This window comes from Canis lupus, chromosome 3 (assembly GCF_048164855.1).
Source record: "Canis lupus baileyi chromosome 3, mCanLup2.hap1, whole genome shotgun sequence".
In the NCBI taxonomy this organism is placed as follows: Eukaryota; Metazoa; Chordata; class Mammalia; order Carnivora; family Canidae; genus Canis; species Canis lupus.
This window is the reverse complement of record NC_132840.1, coordinates 80060219-80082552: the sequence shown is the minus strand read 5'-3', so window position 1 is coordinate 80082552 and position 22334 is coordinate 80060219. Positions and strand designations below refer to the sequence as shown.

The 22334-nt window shown below is 50.0% G+C and overlaps 1 protein-coding gene across 20 annotated transcripts in view; it reads right to left on the bottom strand.

Annotated features, from left to right (window-relative positions):
• Nucleotides 1-22334, bottom strand: part of PKNOX2 (PBX/knotted 1 homeobox 2) — a 309127-nt gene that overhangs the window by 19099 nt on the left and 267694 nt on the right. For 19 of the 20 annotated variants that reach the window (XM_072822559.1, XM_072822557.1, XM_072822554.1 and 16 more), the window contains 4 exons: nucleotides 13905-14093; nucleotides 2533-2662; nucleotides 1984-2081; nucleotides 1089-1208 (listed from right to left, as the gene is read on the bottom strand). In XM_072822559.1, coding sequence (XP_072678660.1) covers nucleotides 1089-1208; nucleotides 1984-2081; nucleotides 2533-2662; nucleotides 13905-14093 — 537 coding nt within the window. The remainder of the gene's footprint in view (nucleotides 1-1088; nucleotides 1209-1983; nucleotides 2082-2532; nucleotides 2663-13904; nucleotides 14094-22334) is intronic. The other variant, XM_072822571.1, reaches the window with a different exon arrangement.

Below are 22334 nucleotides of genomic sequence, written 5' to 3'. Positions count from 1 at the left end.
AAAAAAAAAATTCCTATGATCCATTTGATTTCTTCCTCCTCAGGAAGAGTTTCCCTCACTCTTGGTTCTTCCTCACAGGCCAAGACAGTCCCTTGGTATCTGTTTGTTTCCATCTATCTTTGTACCGCCATGCCAGGCCAAGACCTCATACACTGTTGGAAGCCTGCTGGTGCTTCCAGAATCTACTTCCCCACCTTGGGTGCACACACGTGTGCATACACACATGCACACATACATGCGCATGCATGCACACCCTACAGGATCAGCCCAGACATGGCCATTGGCCTTCATTTATTGGGACAGCTCTTGAACGATGCCAGGGGATTATAGCTTTGATCTCATTCCTGACGTTCAACCACAGTCCTGTCTGTCGCAACCAACACTGCACACAGCACACAGCTGCCATCATGTGAGTGCACACAGCAGGCTCTTTACGGACATTACATTTAAAGCCAAGGCTTTATCGCCATTTTATGGAAGTGGCCGTAGAGGCTCATTGGAGGCAGTTGTTCCGCACCAGAGCTGAGCTGGTTACGTGAGGAAGGAGAAGTCTCCCTGGGCTGCTCCTCCAGACTTGGTGGTTGCAGCCACCGCTCCAGCCCTGTGCCTCATCTGGCCGCTCTGATCAGAGGGACCGAGCAAAGGGCCACGCATCTGCTGCTACCCCAGCAGCGAGGACTCCAGGGATACAGAAGAGCCCTGGCTGAGGATCACCCTTTTCTTCCATGGGAGAGGGGCTGGAGTATGCACAGCCGCCCGCAGGAACCACAGTCCTGGCCCCACAGAACCTCACTCCGTTCATGAAACGTTGCCCAGTGCTCCCTTCAGAATAAATCAGTGCTCATTCCCTCATTTGGCGTCACACTTTTTCGTGGCAGCAGCAAGCACTGGAGAGAGCCTCTCCCAGCTTTAGGCCCCTCTGAAGCCTCTCATCTGCCTTGGCCTCTGGAAGATGAGATCCCTATTGGGAGAGCCTCTCTGTGGGGCCACACCCTCTGAAGATCCGGGGGTGACAGCAGAGTCTGGACCCTGGGGGGTTATTCGTACCCCACGCTGCAACTCCACACCCCCAGTGCACACACACTCACCATGAGATGTTGGAAGAGCCAAGAACGCATTATATTGGTGGCGTGCTTGGGCAAGACTCCTCGTTTGTTCTTGGACTTCTTATCCTCATTGTCCAGGAGGGAGGTGAGGTCAAGGTTAACCTTCAGGGCACGTGGAGAAAAAATTAGCATCAGCAGCCTGGCGGGCCAGCAGCCGGGGACCTGTTGCCATAGTGACGCAGGCTCGCCGCCAACCCCCTTCCCAACTGGTTCTTAGGGCCCCAGGAAGGCCACCTTTCCTTTCACTCTGCACCAGCCCCTCAGAGAATGGGAAGAAGGAGGGGGAGGGGGTGCGGGGGAAGGGGATGAGAGAGGACACAAAGGAAACAGGGACATGCAGACCGTAGAGGAGAGACAAACTTGCCAGAGACCATCCACTGGTTATGAGCATTTCTGGGTTACTTTACAGTTTGCAAAGCACCTTCCTACCCATTCCCATGGTGAGCACTGACAGCAGCCCTGAAGGTAGGAGGGCTGCGTGCAGTTGGTGTTAACCCCCCTTCTGGGGATAAGAACTCTGAGGCTCAGGTGACTTATCCAAGATGACAAATTAATGTCACATCTCAGGCCTGACTTCAGATCCTCTTTCTCCCCCTACTTGTGTGCGCGCTGTATCCCACTGAGCTGCGGGGTGGCTTGGGGTAGAGGCCAGGAGTGGGAGGTGCAGGATCCTTTGATGTAACCCTGAGAGGTGGGGAAATCCTAGGACTTCCTGACACTCAGCTTCCAATAGGTAAACTGGGGGTAACGATACCTCTTAGAGGAATAACGAGGATTGAAGGAGTCGCTGGTGTAAAGGGCCTGGCGGATAGTAAACGGTTACGGTTGCCCTCCCCATACCATGCACGTGCGCACACACCTGTGCACGGACACTCACCTGTGTGTTCTGGATCTGGATGGCTCCCTGGGGGATTGCTTGGGTGACCACCTGACCCTGGGAGGTTACCATGGTAACCGGCTGGTATAAGGCTCCACCTGAGGAGACAACCAGTTTTTGGGTCCCCTGCCACGGGGGTGGGTAGGAGTGAGGGCAAGCAGGATTTTCAATTTGCTTGGCACTCCCATGGAAACACCTTCTATTCTGGAGGCACTCAAGTCCCTGTTGCGGGGGGGCGGGATGGGAATGGGGTCCAGAGAGCAGAGCCTCTGGTGGGAAGTGTTTGGGGGCAGGGACAATAGCTTTACTTGGTCTTTGAGGGGCTCATGAGATTCTGACCCAAATTTGTTCCAAAATATCACAATCAGATCTTGGTGCGAGCCATCGATAAACTCAGAGAACACTTTAGTCAAGAAATTGAGCTCCTTGTCAGGGGGCACCCCTCCCACTTCCTAAGATTGTACAGCACCCTGCCCCCCGCCCCCTGGAGCCCCCTTGGGGCCACCCCTTCTCCTCCCAGGAGTGTCCCCCACAATCCCCTGCACCGACCTGACACCACTTGTGAGTTGACGGTTGTCATGGCGATGTTGCCCTGCTGGAGAGCTGAGGCTGGGACCACAATCCCCTGGGGGTTATTGGAGACTCCAGACATGGAATTGGGGGAATTCTGCAGGAGGTCCTGGCAGTAAGGGAGGCGTGGTTTGTGACAATGTCACTAAATGCTTAGATGCCACAGCCCCAAACTCCTCCTCTCCCTTTCTCTCTTCCTGCCTTCCCTCCTCCCTTCATCCTGCTCCTCCCAGGACCCAAATCTGAAAGGCAATTCTCATGGCCTTCTAGAAGGAGTGAATAAGAAGGCTCAATATTAAAAACCAACCAACCGACCGACCGACCGACCAGCCAACAATATTTATCCACTTAGCCATTCCATTCTTCCGAAACCTGAGACACAAATCACCACATAAACAGTGGTCCCCACTTCAGCTCCACTTTGGAATTTCCAATATCGATGCCTGGGTTCTAACCCCAGAGATTCTAATTCAATTGGTTGGATGTGTGGATGGAGCCTTGGTGTTTGACAAGCTCCCCAAGTGGTTCTAATGTGTGGCCAGGGCTGAGAACCAGGCTTCATCTGCCTGGCACCTCTTCACTCTTCACACTCAACTGTCTCCAGACGCCTTCCCTGACACCCTCTCCCCTGAGAACCTCACCTCCTCACGTACCTATATCACATTATTACAACAAGCTCCAGACGCGAATGGCCTCCAATGTTTTATCTTTGTATCCTGAGCACCTAATGCAGGGGCCTGGCGCACAGTGGCTACTAAAACAGTTGTTAAATAGTAATTTTAAAAAGCCATCCTAGCTTCTTTATAACCTGCCTTCCAAGGGCATCTCATGAGCCTCGACCTCAAGCCACCCTTCTGCACATTTCATCGATTCCTTCCTCTTCCTGAGGCTGCCAACACAGAATCCTGCCGCAGACAGAGGCTCCCTTTGCCCCACACTGTCAACCTGCCAGCCCCTGTTTTACCCAGGAAACAATCCTTGCAGTTTGTTTTTCTGCAGTAGCCAAAGCAGATAAGAAGACCATGTTTTTCTGGCACTCTGGTCACCTCGTCATTGCCATGTACCAGCTGGGCAAGGAAGTGCTTAGACCTGATGTTGAGGGGTTCCGCATGCCATGCACAAGGGGAGGGAGCTTGGCTGCAGCCTCCAAGAAGCAGCACTAAGCCCTCCCTGCCTGAAGGCCAGTCGCTTGCTCAGAGCGGGGGTGGGATGTGTGAGGAAGGAATTGGGTGTGGGTGACAGGTTGGGGTCTTTAGGCTTTATTTGGAGAAAGCAAGAAAGGTGGCCGATGAGGTGTCGTGGAAGGAGCTTTAGGAGACGTGCTTGGGTCTCTGAGCTTCTCTGACCACGGTTCCTCATCTGAAAACTGGGCTGAAGCAGGTAGCCTGTCTGATGACCCTCTAGGGCTGATGCTCTCATGCTCAAAGCTTCGAGTCATAACACATGAGCTGTAAGAATTCAGATAGGTGCAGTCAAGAAAATAGACTACAACTGGGGGGTAGGGGCGAGAGGAAAGAAGGCCCCTGGCTTCCCAACTTTTGCTTTAGGACTGGAAGAAGCTTGGGCTCTCAGCCTCCAGGGAAGTTCTAGAGTTTCTTGGATGAGCCAAACTCTTGGTCTTCCCACTCAAGCAGTTCAAGTCTCATACGGAGGCCCCACCTTCCAAAACCCAAAAACTAGAAGAGCCCTTAGAAGCCACATACTACAACTTCCTGAACACAAATAAGGAACTAGAGGCTTTAGAAACCCAGGTGACTCACCCAAGGCCCCCAGCTGGTTCGCAGCAATGGGACTAGAACACAGCCCTCCTTCATCCACAAATACTGAACACCCACCTTGTGCCAAGAACCGGGCTACGAGGTGCTCCTGGAACCACAGGGGTTCAGTACGTAGTTACTGGAGGTAAGATAACAGGCAAAACAATCCAACCCCAGAAAGACAGAGGCAGCATGGGCACCGGAGAAAGACCATGGATTTGGGAATCAGCCAATCACGGCCCTTCTGGGAGCCTTAGTCTCATTTATAAAATGTGTCTGGCCCAGTGCTGACATCCAGGAGCCCTCAAAGCCTGTATTTAGCTACGTGGCCATCTGAGGTTGATTCAGCCCTCGTCCCAATGCCCCAGCCAACCACCCTCACAGGATGTGAGCCAATGCTGATGTTCTCTGAAGCTGAAGCAAAGCTGGAAGGTGAATGTATCTGAAGAGGGTGTCCCACCCATGCCTTTCACCCCAAAACTAATGGAAATGATTTTTCAACAATCTCATCGGTAATCATTCATGCCATGTGCTCCTCATTGGGTAAAGGCATTTGGGTGTTTCAAATATAAAATGTTGCCCCAGACTTTCTTTTCTCCGAAAAAAGTATCCGGCAAGGTTAGGAAAACACAAGCGAAAGCAGTAAAATAAATACAAGATGTGTGCCTTGGGATTCAACCAAACACACATATTTGCTAGCTGGAGGCAGAAGGGTGAGAGCTATTGCCTGGATACTTCATCTGCTTATTCAGACTCTGGCTGGTTCCCTGCCCTGTGGTTTTGCAAGCCTCGTGCCAGGTTCTGGGCTTGGGTAACGAAAGGCAATTTATGCATTAGATCCGAGTCTTCTCTTTCCGACCCTCTCCTCCTACTCTGGGGTCCTTGGCTGGGACATGCCGAGAGGCAGCCAAGTTCTATCAGCAAAGGAATGGAATGTAGAGCTTTGAGGGCAGAGACCATGGAAAGGGCCAGGGCTGACCACATCTTAGCTGGGCAAAAAAGAGGAAGAAAATCTGGGCATCCCTGAGGTCTGGGGAAATAATATCCATCCCCAACATTTGTAAATGTGAGCTGTTTCACACACTGGCCTGAGCCCTGTGCTGTTTTTAAAGACACAGATTCTCAGGGTCATTGAACCGGACCCTCTGCAATCTGTATTTGTAACGACCACCCTCAGCTGGTCCCAAAGATCAATGGGTCTAAAACTACCTATTTATTACACACATAGAATATTTGCATTCTTCTACCAGGTTCTTTCATTTTAATCTCCCCGCTACCATTTGCCTGAAGAGGAGCTGAGGTCTGGAGGACCAAAGTGACTTCCTAGAGTCACCCAGCCTCGAACCCGGGTCCTCTGGCTCCGAGCGCGGTGCTGATGCTAGCTTGGAGAGATGTGCTTTGGAGTCAGACATCCAGGCCCGATGTAAGCAGGGTGCCTGGCACATTCAAGCACCCAATAAATCACTTCCCACTTCCTTTGGCTAAAGCCACTCAACTCGGGAGCTGAGTTTGGCACGGCCAGGATTTAAAACCTGTCCTAGAAGTCCTGGAGCCCCTTGGGTTCTCTACTGAGCAGCTGTGGAGATCCGTCTGGAGCTGCATACCAAGTGGTGGCCAGTCCTTACCACAGGCCCCCCTCATTCCTGCCTCCCTGCCGCAGGCATTCCCGAGCCCAGGCCAAGCCCAGTGGAAGCTGTGTCCCTGTCTCGGATGAGCTCTGTGACTTGACTGCAGCCACTTCAGGAGGAGCCCAGGGTCTAGCTCTCTGGAGCCTCTGTCTCTCCGGAGACAATGAGGCTCCAAATCTCTGGCAAGAGTCTATGGTCTTTTCTGAGGAAGCAGCTACGATGGCAGCAGTGGAAGCCCCTTGGGGAGACAATGTTGGCTAAGCATGCAGTATTTTTATCTTCTTGACAGCTTTCTCTTGGGGCTTATCAGACTCCCAACCAGGTGGATGCTGCTCTGTCTAGACCCAAATAGAGCTGTTTCCTTCCAGACTCCTTAGCACCCATAAAGAGGTGAGAAGCACATGTGGTACAGTTTTAGCGACATTCTTGAGCATCCAGAGCCTCACGTCTCTGCCCAAATTGTCCAGGAACCAGGGGCGCAAGCCGGTTGTCTAGCTCAAGATCTCTGCCTTGTCCCATCAGGAACATGGCAGGGATGTCCCCAAGCCTCTGAAACCTGCTGAAAGGCTGCTGGAAGCCTGGTTTCCTTGGTGAGGCCATCCCACCAAACTGGGGAGTATGTGGGCTCCTACTTTCTAGGAGTAAGATTTGCTTTCAAAGTAGGAAAAGTCCCCAAAGATGAAAACTTCCATAGTTTCCTGCAAATGATGTCTTAGGGCCTGGACCAGGTGACCCAGGACTCGGATGGAAACCCACAAGCTGGGCTCCACAGGCCTCCCCAGAAGCTGCCCCTCCGCTGGTCCTCGTGGGCAGTGGCAATGGGCATCTCAGAAGTGGGTAGAGCAAAGTAGGGGAGCAAGTTTGCTCACACCTCCTAAACCCCACCCGTGGACCAGCTGCAAAGCCCTCGCTGCCACTGGTCACTCTTTCTGGGCCATAGTGGTCACTGGGCGAGTTTTACTCCAAATCTCATTCTGGAACCAAAAAAGATGATTTGTTCAAAAGGAAGACCTTACTAAGAAAAAGTGGGAGGCTCTGGGATTACTCTTGGAAGCAGAGGGTGTTCGGGTGGGGTACGTGTGGCACAAGGAGGCTGACGATGGCTATGGCTCTGACCTCATGGTCTGGCGTCAGCCCAGGAGGAGCTCGGTCAGTCCCTGGGGCCCCCAGTCTTTGTTGTGAATAGGGAAAGGGCTTGTGTTGCCTGAAAAAACGTAATTTCCACTACAGGAAGAAATTCTTAGAATGAACTGATGGGAGGAAGAAAGAAGGAGCGAAGGCAAAGACAAGACGGAGAGAACAATTCTCCTTTAAGTTATTTTGAAAGAGCCGGAGTGTTTATCTTACCAGGATGTCTGTGGAACAGGGGAAGTGAACTAGATGACACTGCCAAGGTCCTTCCAGCAGAGGATTTTAGAAAAACCAACGCCATTCCCTAGGATTGTGTGTGTGTGTGTGTGTGTGTGTGTGTGTGTGTGTGTATGTGTGTGTAGTGGGAGGGGGCGAGCAGGGGAGAGGTTGGGGGAGCAGTACAGCCCACTGAGAGGGGCGGGGAGGGGGGGCAGCTGTCTGCCATCCACCCCCAGGCCACTAGGGGTCTCTGCTGATCCATCAGCTCAGATCTCACTCCCCCAAACCTCCCCAAGCGGCCAGGAGGTCAGGCTGGGGGTGGGGACGTGGTCTTGGGTGCAGCACTTCTGCTGAAAGCTTGTCCTGACTCACCCCGGGCACGCCCACGGCCCATTCTCTGGACTCCTTCAGTGCTTCCTGTCGGCCTGGCCCTACTGGACACACAGCACGGTGGTTCTCCTGCTTATGCAGGTGCATGGGTCCTCCTCCCCTAGCTTTGGTTGCAGATATTTGGAGGGGAAGAGGGTTCTTTCTTTGCATTCTCTCACACCGCCTACCACAGTGTTGGGTGCATGATAGATGCTCAATAAACGCATGGCCTGACTCAGTTTTGGCCTGGGATGGGGTGTGTGCGTGCGTCTTAGAGGGGTGGGGAGGTTGCCCCGTCCCCAGACAGGCTGTCCCTGGCAGGCTTCCTCCATTCTGGCAGGGCCAGAGTCTGGTCCTGGGCTGGGAGGAGCTGGGCTCCCAAACCCTGGGGAGCCAAACACATGTAAACAGGCCACCTGATCCTGTTGCTGTCCCTCTGGTCGGTTGGGGGCTTTAGTCTCAAGGGAAAGGCACTTCTGGCCTGTGGGGGCAAGTGGCAGCTGCTGCTCTTAAGGAACATTCCTTCTCACAAGGAGGAGTGGACTGCTCAGGTTTCACTCGCCTGGCGGAAGGGGAAGGGCCGTCCTCATGGTCTCCCGGGCCCCTGAGCTGGAGGGCTGGAGGCCAGGAAGTGGTGGAGGGGACAGCTCCAGCGGCCATGGTGACAGTGAGGCAGGCCAGGGCTTGGAACTCTGTTTCCTGGCGCTGTGGTCTAGGGGTGCCCCCTTCCATCTCAGGGGGATCTCGCAGGGTAGATCACTTCTCCCTTCTCCTGCCGGCCCTAAAATGGCCTGGTCGGATCTTCAGGATGCTTGGCCACGGGGGGCGGAACTTCTGGGGGCTTGATGGCGGTGACTGCCCTCCACCCCCACCGCCTTGACCTCCTGCTAATCTTGAAAATGCAAACTCCCTGTAGGTCAGTAGGCAAGTCTACCTTCCCCAGGTAGGGGTGCACTCGCTAGTCCCCTTCCTGTGTTTTTAGGAAGTCTGCATAGCTGGAGAGTTCACTCTGTACCTTTCTCCTCCCTATTAGCAAATCTAAAGTCTTGCTTCCAGCAATTGGTTCCTTGCTCTCTAGTCTCCAGATTCCTGCTCTGTGGTTAAGGGGGTCGCCCGTCCTTATCCAGGGCGCAGGATCGCTGGTTCTTCTTATGCGTCACCAAAAAAGCCAAAGGACTCATTATAGTAAGTAGAACATAGACTCCAGAGTAACCTACTCCAGTCTCTGCTGCTTACTAGGTGTGTGACCTTGAGCCAATGTCTTAACTTCTCTGAGCGTCTCTTTCCTTGGGGAGAAAATAATGTGGCCCTTGCAGCCTTGATGTGAGGAGTAAATAATATATGCAAAGCACCCAGTGCATACAGGGTTTGGAGACGTAGGGGAGGTTCAGGAAATGTTGACCTTCTCCCTGTTCTCTCCCAGCTCTTCCTAGAGCAGCACAAGTAGCTCTTCTTAGAGCTACTCAATTAATTTGCCTCCAACACGTTTCCAACCCTTACCCCCTCACCTACACTCCCCATTACCTCTCACATCTTTGGTGACTGGCCATCATTTCCCACCTTAGGGCATAACTCCCCACAACTTGGTTGCAAGATACTCCACTGTTACGTTTGGAGGACAGAGATCATGTCAGATCCACTTTGAGATCCTTGGAACTCAGCAGGCTCAACTGCACTTGCACAGATGCAGGGCATGAATGAATGACTGCTCAGGAACGAATGACTGCTCCTCCTCTACAGCTGCTTCTCTCCAGGGATTCTAGAAGGTTGTTTCTGTTCCTCACCTTCTCCCAGACTTCTCTCTATCCTGGGAACACTTTTGGAGCTCCCGGAAAGCCTACACCCCGCCCCCCACCCCCCTCATCCCCAAGGCCAGTGAATCTGTGACTTCTCCACTCACAATGGGCAAAATCCTCCTGCTGGCCTACCTAATCCATGCTGAGGTTTGCTCATTCTGTCTCTAGGCAGGAACAGACTGGCTGTGCGAGTGTGCAGGGCGGGCCGGGCCCTTTCTGGGGGCAGGAGGAAGGAGGCTGAGCAGCGACTGGGGTAACCTGAGGCCACACATGTGGTTTGTTTAATCCAGACCCTTTCCTGGGGTTCCTCTCTCCATCTCTGGCTGCTCCCTTCCCGCCTTTCTCAATGTTCCCTCCACCTGGAGCTTTCCATGGCTCACATAACTTATCTAGATCCTCAGGTGTGACTCACAGCTCCTTCGCACTGAGATTGGGGGCTCCTTCTGGATGATTCACTCATGCTCTCACAGGACCTAGCAGGGTGCATACAGTAAGTGCCCCCCCCCCCCCCCCCCCAGTGCTTGGTGACTGAGAACGTGGCTCAGCCCAATGTGCCCCACGATGGGGCCCTGGCTTAGATCCCCATAGAGAAAGAGGGATGAGTTTCAAGTCAAATTAATACTTGAGTGAGGCGGGAGTTAGGTTTTGTCCAGTGGGATGGTTTAGTTTACAACCTCTAGGAAAAGACAGGAGAAGCTCGAGTGCGAGTCTGAGATGAGCCTCCTTCCTAGGGAGGCTGCCCCAGCAAGAAGCCTGGGCTGGGAGGCGTGAGGGAGCTTGGATGTCATCAGGTGCAGGCAGTACAGGCTGGCTTCCTGGGGACGTGGACAAAACTGTGGCCCAATTCTTTGGGAGACTCGGTGTCAGCTCTCCTGCTTGGTGGAAGCCGACTCCCCCACTCCCTACCCTCATCCCACCCCCAAGAGAAAGCTCACATTCAGAAACAGGAAGGCCAGGCGGGGAATGTGCCCAGCTGCCACAGAGCTGAATGGGAACACGGTGTGGCATCTGAGTTGGGGGGGGGGAGACCAATTTGAATTAAAAAAATGTCTCCCACTTTGCAACACAAGGCCGAATGATTAGCACACAGGGAAAATCATGAGCCAGCAGTTTGCAACAAAGCTGGCAGGCGGCTGGAATGTTGATCCTGAGGATCATGTTCCAGAGGGGAGACACCCCTCCCCGGGCCAGGCTGGCGCTCAGTGGGGCTATTTCAGGCTGGGGGGATTAAGGTCGAACCATGACGAATGTGAACCATCGTCTGCATGCGCGTGTGTGCCTGCGTGCACAGACACACACACACACACACACACACACAAACACACTCCAGACACTCCTTTTCTCTCGTCTCTCCCATCCCGGCCCCCATGCCCTGATCTCCAGGCCTGCCTCCCGCACGGAAAGTCTCTTGGAGGCCAGGACCTCTCCCTCCCGGGCAGGCCCAGCCAGGCCCGCAGCCCCAGCTCAGGGAGTCACGGGAGCCGGGCCTGGGAATGTGGAGAGCACACACCTGGCTTCGCACTGTCCCCTCACCTGCCCAGCCTGTCCCTTCATCCCCTGTCTCTGCCGATGCCATTCTTTCTTCTCTCTCTTCCGCCCTGGCTTTCTCAGCCTCACTTCCCTTCTCTCTGCTACCCTTCCCTCTGGGCCACATCCTTCCTAAGCCTCCCTCCTGACGGTGACTCTCCAGGGTTGTCTCTCTTTCCCATTCTCTTGCTTCTGATTTCTCCCTCCCTCCTTCCTCTGGTCTCGCCTGATCTCCGTCTTTCTCCTTGTGTTACTTCTTCTTTTTTTTTCCTTGTCTTACTTCTTTCAACAGTTCTTCGCTGGCCATCCATGCTTGAGACCTTGGGTTAGCCGCCACCAGGCGTGGGTTATAATTGTATATAAAATACTGTCTGTTAGCTAGGAGACGAGAATAACAATACACCAGTGACTCTGAGTTGAAGCCACATGTGATGTTTACAATTAAGTGGCCCCCAGTGCTCCCAGCACTTAGTTGGGAGAAAGAAAAGGCCTTTCTGGATGGGGCGTCAGAGGGGCCTCCAGGGGAGAGCAGCCTTGTGGCCTCCTTGGGAGGGGGCTGGGCTTGGTCCTGCAGAGCTGTGCAAGTGTCGTGGGAGCAGACAGGCCTGGGAGAATGGGGGTCCGGGGAAGCCTGGGGTATCAGGTGAAAGGATGAGAGAACTCTGAGGACATTAAGAGCTTCTGGGCAGGAGAATGACATGAGCAGAGCCTCAGCACCACAAATCCAGCGGCAGAGGCTGAAGAGGCACGTGTAGGCGTGTTTGCGGTGTGCATGAGTGTGCGTGCACGTGTGCGTGTGTGTGGAGGGCTGAGGGCTAGCCAGAGAGGACAGGCGAGCCGGTGAGGCACCCAGGGCAGCAGCCTGTGTGCGATGATCCCATTTACCCACTGAAGTCTGGACTAGGTAGGAGGTGGCAGTCAGGGGCAATGAAGGGACACGTTAGCGAAATTCCAGACAGGAGTGTCTGCGTCTTTCTCTAGCTGTCTTTGTTTTGGCCCGATTGTCTGAGTTCCCCTTTCCAAGCAGATCAGAAGCCTTTCCGCGGTGGCCACCCAGGGCCAGCTTCGCTGTCAGGCAGAGATCTGATATTTACAGTGACGGGAATCAAAGTTCTCTCCTTTTCCTCAAAGCTCAGAGGCCCCGAGCGCCGGGATCTCCCAGGAGGACTTGGGCAGGCAGCAGCTCCGCGCCCCGGCTCACCCGGGGTCTTATCCTCCTCTGCCAACCCCGCGCCCCCAGAGGCCCTGCCGGCTGCAGACTGACTTGTCAGCCCCAGGACCCCAACCCCGGAGGGGCCCGCTGTGGCTGCCGAGCCCTCTGGCCCTGCTCTCCTCCCCCATTACCCCGGTGCACCCCCAATGTCAGCGCTCGAGGTAGACTTGGAGAGCCCAGGAGGGGAAATCCAGAGCCTCTCCAAGGACCTGATTATTTCCAAAGACTTGTGCTAATTTTCTGATATGATCCTCACATCTCTGTGAGGCACTAAATCCTCATTACTTTTCCTGACCGATGCATTCTAATTAGATCAACACTTAAAAAAAATTCACAATAGCCACAGGATGGCTTTCCATCTCATTAACTCCTCACTTATTATTTTCATGAAAATTACTGATAAAAATGTGCATCTCCATTTGCTGAGGCCTCACGGCCTCCTCAGCTCCTATCTTGAATCTCTCCCGTCACCGGGGCTGCGCAGCGTCGCCATGGTAACCCACAATAATAGAAACTAATAAATTACAAACGAGATGCTCGTTGAGCAATTATTGTCCTCTTTTATGCAAGTTTCTTGCTAATTTTGATCATAAGGGAAAGTACAATAAGACTCTGAAGGAATGAGTCTATTTCAAGAGAATATTAGCAAGCAGAAGCCTGGGCGGCTGTTTTTAGATCTGTAATAAAGTGATTTGGTGATTTCAAGCAATGGGAAGAGGAAATAAACTTCTTGCCTCATGTCCCATGCAGTACTCACTGTCAAGTCCCACAGAGATCCCTTTGGATATGTGCAAGGCGGGGCTGGCCTCCTAGAGACGCCCCTGACCCTTCCGTCCCCTGCCTCTACCAACCTGGAGGGATGGATGAAGTGTGTTGGTCCTTAAAGCTTAGAGATAAAAATGGCACCACCTCTCTTAGGCACTTGCTTTCCAGTGCCCATCATTCTTAGAAAATTTACCCTCTTCCCCAAGCCTGATCGTCTCATGAGAAGAGGCCACTGCAAACCTCCTGGGGCCCCCCATGTGTCTGTCCTAGACTCGGGAACTCAGTGGGAGAGGAAGAAAGCGGTGAGCTATGGCTTACGTAGATTGTCTAGATTGTCGGTGAGTTTGATGGAAAGGTATCACCAGGCAGCTTTCTTAGCTCGTAGGTTTGGAGAAAATATTCCACCCTGGAGAGAAGAACCCGTGTTCACCTAGAACACATAGTGGCCATTTCTACATTCCCCAGTTCCCAGGATGAAGGTGGTGGGTGACTCTTGGGAAGGGGGGTGACTTGAGGCGACCTTCACAGTGGCCCTGAACCTTAGGGAGACAGATGAGCCAGGGTAGGGTGAGCAACAGGAAAATGATCTGGGAAAAGCAGTCGCATGGGAAGCATAGAACCCATCTATTAGGTGGGCAGGACTCAGGGAAGGACCATTTTCCTCAGAGCCTCCTTCTCAAAAACACGGAGAGCTCAGCAAGCCCTCTTGAGAAGTGTGCGGGGCTGGGAGGCTGGGGTCCATTCCCAGCTCTGCCCCTGTCTCATGTTCCAGGAAAACTTTCCATCTCAACACTTATGTGCATTTCATGCATCAGAAGAGGGCCCTCATGCTGAAAGGATCCGGTGAGTCTAATCCACTTTCCTGGGCCACCAGGGGGCCTTCAGACAGTCCTACACCTGGCGTAGAAGCCTGGCTTAGGAGATAGGACCCAGCCCTGTGTGTTACCTGTGAGTGAAGGTTTATGGAGGGCTGGTTGGGGGAGTAGGGTCCCCCGAGATCATTCCTGAGCAGGTTATCGCTGTGCATCTTGGTTTTGAGGCAGGTGATGTACCGGTTACAAAAGTCCTTGCAGAGTTCATTGACTTTCTCCAATTCCAGCAGGTGAATTCTCAGGACCTGGATTGCCTTCACCATCTGGAGAGAGGAGGGAGAGGTGAGCCCAGGTATTCGTATCACACTCCTCCTGCTGCCTTGACCTCCCGGGCCCCAAGCCCACCAGCAGGGAGAGAAGTCCATCCCCTGCCCTAGGTAGAAGCTTTCTCATCCACTGGATTTAAATTCTAGTTATGGCGACCTGCTGGTGGTTCGTGTGTGTTGAGCCCACTGCTACCACAACCGTTCTCGAGTCGGAGAACCATAGAGTTAAAAGGCCAGGTCTCTAGCTGTGGCCCTGCCATTTATCATCTGTGCGACCTCAGGTAATTGCTCTGCACCTTGTTGTCTGAAAAATAGTTATGCCCTCCCTAACAACTGTCTAGGTTTGTTGAAAGGATTGCATGAGGGAATGTACAAGCTGAAAAGTGTGAGGTGCTGAGTAGGCATGAGGAAGACAGGAGAGTTTCTTGTGAGCGCCTCAAGAAGTCAGGGACTGTCTATTCTTAAACATGTATTCTGAGTGCCTCATGTGACACAGGTCACCTTGCAGATGCCCCATTGATACTTGTTGACTGATGGAATCATCCAGCAGGACTTAGCTGGGCTCTGGAACACCTAGCTGTCTGTGGTGGCCTCTTCTGTGCCCTTTGGATTGTTGTACGTGCGCCTGTCGCTTCTTCAAATGGACACTCCGAACCCTTCACGGCAAGAGGCTATTTCTCAATCGGAGCTCTTCTCTTTATCATTGTTATTATTATAAAAAGAAAAAGTGTGACAGGAGGTTTGGAAAGTAAGGGATGAAAATAACTGTCTTTGATCCAATCACCCTAAAAGAAAGATGATTTTTTTTTGTCTTTTCTACAGGCATCTATTTTAACATGGCTTTAGTCACCTTGTCCCTACAACTTTGTTTCCTATTTTCCCCTTAGTTTATCAAATGGATTTTTCTACACAGCAGCACTGTCTTCCCTATTGTCCTTTTCCAGCCTGTGAGTTTCTAGAAAGGAGAGATGGTGTCTGATTTGCTCACCATGTTATCCTTGGCACCACCACTCAATGGATGCTGAGTAAATATTTGTTGAATGGGTAAAAATTATTGAGTAAATATGTTTTTGATTGTTGCCTATTATTTCATGTGTGCCATCCTTAACCAATCCCTTATTGTTGAGCATTTAGGCTACTTCCAATATTTCAATTTTATAAAACATGTTACAGTGACTGTTTTCCAAGCTTCCAGCTTTTACTTCACACGTCTGCATTATTCCTCGAGGTGAATTCCCAGGAGTGACAGGAAAAAAAGGCTATGGACATTCTTTTGGCTTGTGATAAATACTGCCAAGCTGCTTTTCAAAAAAAGTGTGGTTCAAGTGAGGCTGGAGCGATTGGACATCCACAAGCAAAAAAAAAGCGAACCTTATATAAAAATGAATTAGCATGCACCAAAGACCTAATGTAAGCAATAAAACTATAAAAACCTTTAGAACAAAAATACAGGAGAAAATCATGAGTTCCTAAGAGTAGGCAAAGAGGTCTTAGACTTGACCACACAAGCTTGACCCAGAAAAGGAAAAATTGATAAATTAGAACTCATCGATATTGAAAATGTTTGCCCTTCAGAAGACCCTGTGAAGAAGATAAGAAGGCAAACCATAGACTGGAAGAAAATACTTGCAAACCATATATCTCACAAAGGACTTCTTTCTAGAATATGTAAAGAGCTCACAGATTTAAACAGTAAAATAGCAAGCAACCCAATCCGAAGAGGGGGAAAAGACAATATCAGACATTTCACTGAAAAGGATACACAGATGGCAAGTAAGCACACGAGAAGATGTTCATTGTCATTAGCCATCAGGGAAATGCAAATTAAAACCACAACAAGATACCACTTACACACCTATCAGGATGGTTAAAATAAAAAAAAAAATAGTGATAACACCATGGCAAAGAAATGGACATTTGGTCACTCGTACATTACTGACAGATATGAAAAATGGTTCAGCTCCTTTGGAAAACAGTATAACAGGGTTTTTTTGTTTGTTTGTTTTGTTTTCTAATAAAACTACATATATGCTTACCACACACCCTGCAATTGTACTCTTGGGGATTTATCCCAGAGGACAAAAATATATGTTTGCACAAAAACCAGTATGTGAATGTTCAAAGCAGCCTTATTTCTAACAGCCCCAAACTGGAAACAACCAAACTACACTTCAGCAGGTGAATGGGTAAAAGACACTGTGGTACATCCATGCCATGGATTACTATTTAGCAACAAAAAAGGAACCAAGTACTATAGACTCAACAACTTGGATGGATTTCAAAGGAATAATTACGCTGAATAAGAAAAGCCAATCTCAAAAGGTTACACACTATATGATGCCACTTCTCTAACATTCTCGAAATGACAACATTATGGAGATGGAGAACAGATTGGTGGTGGCCAGGGGTCCAGCGGGGGAGAGGGGGAGGAACTGCTCTGTATCTTGACTATCAGTGTTCACAGATCTAGATCTGTGAGAAAATGGCACAAAACTACACACACACACACACACACGCACACAAGTGCATGTAAACTGGTGTAATCTGAGTAAGATTGGTAGATTGTATTGTTGATATCCTGGTTGTGAAACTACGTAGTTATGCAAGAAGAGAATCAGAACTTTTTTGTATTAATTCCTAAAATTGCGTGTGAATCTATAATTACATCAAAATGAAAAATGAAAAAAATGGGGCTTGTTGCCCTTTGAGACCCATTGATATGGATAATAGCAGGATACAGGGAATTCCTGTTTAATCCTACCCCCACCCCCACCCCCCGGCTGTTGGCTAGCATCTTGATGCCTGGGAAACAAGGCAGGGAATGTCTCCCGGAGAATTTTGCTGGTCAGGTGTGAGTAGAGTGGCGTGGCTGGACACCAGTGCCACGCTCCTCTCTGAGCTTCACTGGCATTTCTAGTGGGGAGTGACTGGGGTTAACTTTTGGGCTGCCTGATGGGCAGGCATGCACTGTGCTTAACTAATGAAGGCTCCTGGAGTACGGAATTAGACTCAGTGCCACTCAGACAGACCCACAGCTCTGTGTCTTCATGCGGGGCTCAACCCTCGGGTCTTATCCTAAGGGAGTGCTCCCTCCCTGGGGCTGAGACCAAAAGAGACTGTGTTCTCCCAGGTAAAGAGGGGAATCTTGATTTTAGAATGGATTATTCGGTACTGGAATAACATTTGCTCTCAATTTCCTACTTGGCTGTGGCCATGGATATCTTGGTTTACGCCTTTCAGAATAATTAGCCCCGTATAAAGCGTTTAATGAAGGCTCATTGACTGATTGATAACAACACCCAAACATTTCTTATTCTTACAAGGTCTCAGGCACTGTGTTAACCCTATCACATGCCCTGCTGTAATTATACCACACAGCCACCTCTGCGAGCAGGTACTCTTATTGCTCATATTTTACAATTGAAGAAAACGAAGCCCAGAGATACTAAGTTTCACTTGTTTAGAATCACATGGCCGGTGAGTGATAACACTAGGGTATGAAGCCAGGTGGCTTATGTTGCTTCACCCTCGAGACAAGCTCTCAGGATTTGTGTAGCTGGAGAACAGCAGTTTGAAGGCTGCATGATTTGTGGGGTGGGTGGGGGTGGGGTGGCTCAGTGATGGGAAGTATGGGCTTCCAGGAAGACTAAATAGCTTTGGGGACATTAAAGTTTAGGATTTCCAGAACCCTCCCTGGTAACATTGCCTCCTTTGGCTGCTCTGGGTTCTCATCTCTCACTCCTGGCCTAGCCCTCTGGAGTCAGAATACCTCACAGTGTAGAGGTATTGGACTGTTAAGAGAGTGTTGGACTGTCAGGGGCTTCCCGGTTTTTGATTCCTTGAACATTACCAGGACTCGTGCCCTCAATTCACTGATGGGGCTGGAAGGGCCCTGGGAGATGATCTGGGCTGGCGTCCAGGTGAGCGGATGGTCCAAACTCTCTAGGCTACATGGCTACATCCTCTCTTCTGAGGCTGCCCCTGTCAGAAGCTTCACTTCAGACCACCACTATGTCTCTCAGCCTGCTGATCGAGAAGTTCTTCCTTACATGTCCCAGAATCTCTCCTCCTGCCTGAATATGAAGTGCTTACCCAGCACCAAGAACATCTAGTGACTCCATCAACACCACCTCCCTTAACTGAATGTTATCCATTCAACACAAACACTGAGTCTCACTATATGTCACACACAGGACAAGGCATCTGACTGAATAAATTATCCAACTGGCTTTGTCTCCTTCGGACAAAATCGCCCTAATTCCTTAAACCTTTCTTTTTTTTCCCCTTCTTCCCTCTCTTCCTTCCTTTTTTTTCCTTCCTTCCTTTACTTCTTCCATTTCTTCTTTCTTTCTGTTTCTGAGCTTTCCTTTACTGGACTATTTTCCATTTTTAATAAAAATTGCATTGACTCATTTAATTTTAAATCCACATGCACACATCCACCACGTGGAAAGGTGTACATATCTATTCAATTATTTTTAAAACATAGCCAGTAAATAATTATTATTTAAAAAGAATCCAAAAGTACAAATAGGTAAGACAAAACACAATAAATCTACGCAGGATGATTTTGTTCAAACAAAATACACAAGGAGCTTACACCAGATCTGGTGCCCAGTGGTCAAGAGTGGACCTACTTTTTGGTCTAACAAAGCACAGTTGAAGGATGACTTTTTTATGGGATAATAGGCTTGGTTTAAAGATTTAAGAAGGTAGAGTAAATCATAATGGTATTCTGAGGCAATAAATATGTAGGACCTATTCAATATTAGAGAAAAAGATGGGCTGTACCATTAGTGGGGGTGGCTGTCCAGCGGAGCAGCAAGTCTGTGGGGGTTGTTGTCAGACAACCTGAATCCAGCCCACTGCTTACAAAATTGGGTGTTACTGGGCCAATTCCATGACTTCTGCAAGTCTCAACTTCCTCATTTGTAAAATGGGGATAATGATCATCTCCAGCTTGCAAGATCTGATGAGGGCTAAAGGAGATAATGATGTGAAAGTATCTTAGAAACCACAGGGAAGCAAATGTGTATAATTTTTCCACCTCTTTTAATAATTTCTAATATCCTGTTGGCTTTTCTATTGCTATTCCATATTCAGCAAGTAGAAAAATAATCATTCCCAGTGTTTTTCCTCCTGTATTTATGTTTAGTAAATCATTCTCTATCCTACGTGTTTGCTGTTTTGGGTTTTTGCTTCTCAATCAGAATAAAACTCTGATTTATTAAACTATTTTTCTAAGTGATCAATGTCATACAAAAAGTTATTTCAAATCTTCTAGAGCAATAACAATTCCATTTCATTTAATATCATCATCAAACGTGATGAATGTGTTCTCAATCTTTTTCCCTAAGTCCTGCTTCACCCCCAGCTTCTCTCTCTGCCTTCTCTTTCAAAATAAAGAAACAGCCCCTTACTTCTGAGAAGTACCCTTCAAAAAAAGCAAAACAAGATGCAACCTTACATTTCAGTCTCACATCACTGTGCACTAGCTTCTCCAACCCCTCATCCCGGTCCCACAGGACTGGGGCTACTCGCTGGCCATGAAGTTGCAGGGTGTGATGTCTCAAATCTATTATTTCCTGCCTGCTGAATGTGGACAAGTGGTTCAACTTCATCTTAACATTTAGGATGAAAATACCTACCTGGTAGAGTGGGTATGAAAATTGAACAAGACAATGTAGGCGAACTTTCTGGGCACATTGTAGCTATTCGTACACCAATTCTTTACACCAATCCTCTCCCCTACCCCACTGCCACCAAGTTTCTTGCTAAAAAGTGGCCTCTTGTAGGATCATGGCTTCTGCACTTCACGGTCATAAATCCTTGCCTTCCACAACGCTTGTATACATACACCACTTTATGATTGGCAAAATGCTTTTCTCATCATTATCTCATTAGAGTCTCACAACAACAGGGACACACAGGCAATAAGCACGGGTAACCTAAGTCCCCCGCGGCAATGAGGGGGGCACCCTTTCCCTGGAGGGCAGCTTCTTTCCCCCTCTCCCTCTTCTGCAACTTAGGAAGCCAGGACTCCTCTCCCTCACTTATAGACAAAAGAGATTACACACTTTCATTCCTTAAAGTGTTCAGATATTTCCTGTGGGTCGTGAGGGCAGCCAAAGCTAAAATCTAATCAGGGATGGTTCCCTGACCATACCAGTTGGATCTGAGCTGTTGGAAGTGTAGGGTCCCTGGAACAACGGATGGGACGTGGGAGAAGGGTGAAGACGAGGGATAGGAGAACTGCCAGACGACTGGGGGTTGCAATGATCAGCTACAGAAGCCATCATGCACAAGTCCTATCACTTTTAAGTCAATAACGTGGCACTTCGCCCCCAGCGTCCTCAGAATTTGGGGCAGCAAGTGGTTCAGAGGGAAGAGCTGGGCTTTGGGAGTTAGACCCACTTGGTGCAAATCCCAGCTCTGTAACTTCTTGGCTATGAGACTCTTAGTCCTTGATTTTCTCCTCTGTAAAATGGGGATGACAATGACTACCTGGTGGGGGGGTGGGGGGCACTCCCATGAGAATTACATAGAGAAGCGTGCTCGAGAACAATGGGTTTTAGAGGCTGTCTTGGGTCTTCTTCCACCCACTGAGAAATTCTGGACAATTTACTTAATCTCTGCACTTTATTTTCCCCATTTTTTTCCCTGTAAAATGGGATAATAATAGTGACTCTCTCAGCGTTGATCTGAGGAGTTAAGTGAGATACAGCTCGCAAGAACTAAAAACAAGAACTGATGCATAGAAAGCCCTAGAAGAACAGCAGCTATAGGTCAGCACGGCTGTCAAGAGTGTGGGCGCTGGCGTTCGAGCCCCATGCAGCATCTGACTCGCGCCTTTGCCTCGGACTAGCTGTGGGATCTTGAACGAAGTGATTTCACCTTGTGTCTCAATCTCCTCATTTTAAAATGGAAATAATCGGGATCCCTGGGTGGCGCAGCGGTTTGGCGCCTGCCTTTGGCCCAGGGCGCGATCCTGGAGACCCGGGATCGAATCCCACATCAGGCTCCCGGTGCATGGAGCCTGCTTCTCCCTCTGCCTATGTCTCTGCCTCTCTCTCTCTCTCTCTCTCTGTGACTATCATAAATAAATAAAAATTAAAAAAAATAAAATAAATAAATAAGATGGAAACAATCATACATCCATACCTTGTGGGTTCCAAAAGAGGATTAAATAAGATAATATATGTAAGGTGTTTACAGTGGCACCTGCACCTAGTAAGTGCTCGCTCTATAAATGTTAATCGTGACTAGCTTTGATTATTCTCCCAGCTTTCCCTATCTTGGTGTTGGTAAGGTTTTCTGCTCCTGTGTAGGTGAAGAGCTGGACTGAAGCCTGAAGTGAACGACTCTGATCGGGGCCGCCCGAGGTCTCTGCGGGCCCAGGGCTCTGGCCCGGCTCCTTCGTGTGCCTCCTTATTCACAGCCTCCGGCCTCTGGCCCTGCCTCTTTAGAGTGGGCCCAGGGGCCTGGGGGCCCCATTTTGGAGCTGGCTTTGCGGTCAGGCAGCCATAATCTGTCCCTCGAGCCACACCAGAGTCTCATTAAAACGTGCCCCATAAATGTTAAAAAATTTACACATAAAAAAATTCCATGCATGAAACTGAAACCGTACGTTTTACAGCCTCGGTTTGAAATCTTGCATAATATATAAAACCTCGGCACTGCACTGGGGGCCCGTAAATCAGATTTTATAAAACAAAAAGCTTTTACCTTTCAAAGGGGTTTGGGGAACTTGCAAATTTTACAAACTTTACCAACTGCCAGTCAGAGGCTGCTGGGTCCAGGCAGGGGATCAGTGGGCCAGGTGAGAAATGGGCCTGGTGAGCACTGGTTGGGTGGGGGGGCTCCTGAGGGAGCTCAGCTGGGGGTTTGGGGGTACGCCAGCTTAGCCACCATGCGGTGGGGGGGGGAACCACACCCACAGCCCTGAAACAGGGAGGTAGAGAAGGGCAGAGAGTGGGCACCAGGGGATGGACAGGGGGTGTGTAGAGATGCTGGTGGCATTTATAAATGAGGGCTTTGTAAATAAGGTGGGGTCACCCCAGAAGGAGTAGGGTATTGAGAGCCAGCAGACATGGGCTTTGGTCCTAATGACTCATTTTCCTTTTCTGGACTTCAGTGTCCTCATCTGTAAAATGGGTAGTGGGATGGGCTGGATTGGCTTCTCCCTGAGGTTGTGTTTTTCTCTTAGTGTTTTGTGATTCTACTGCGGGAGCAGCTGGC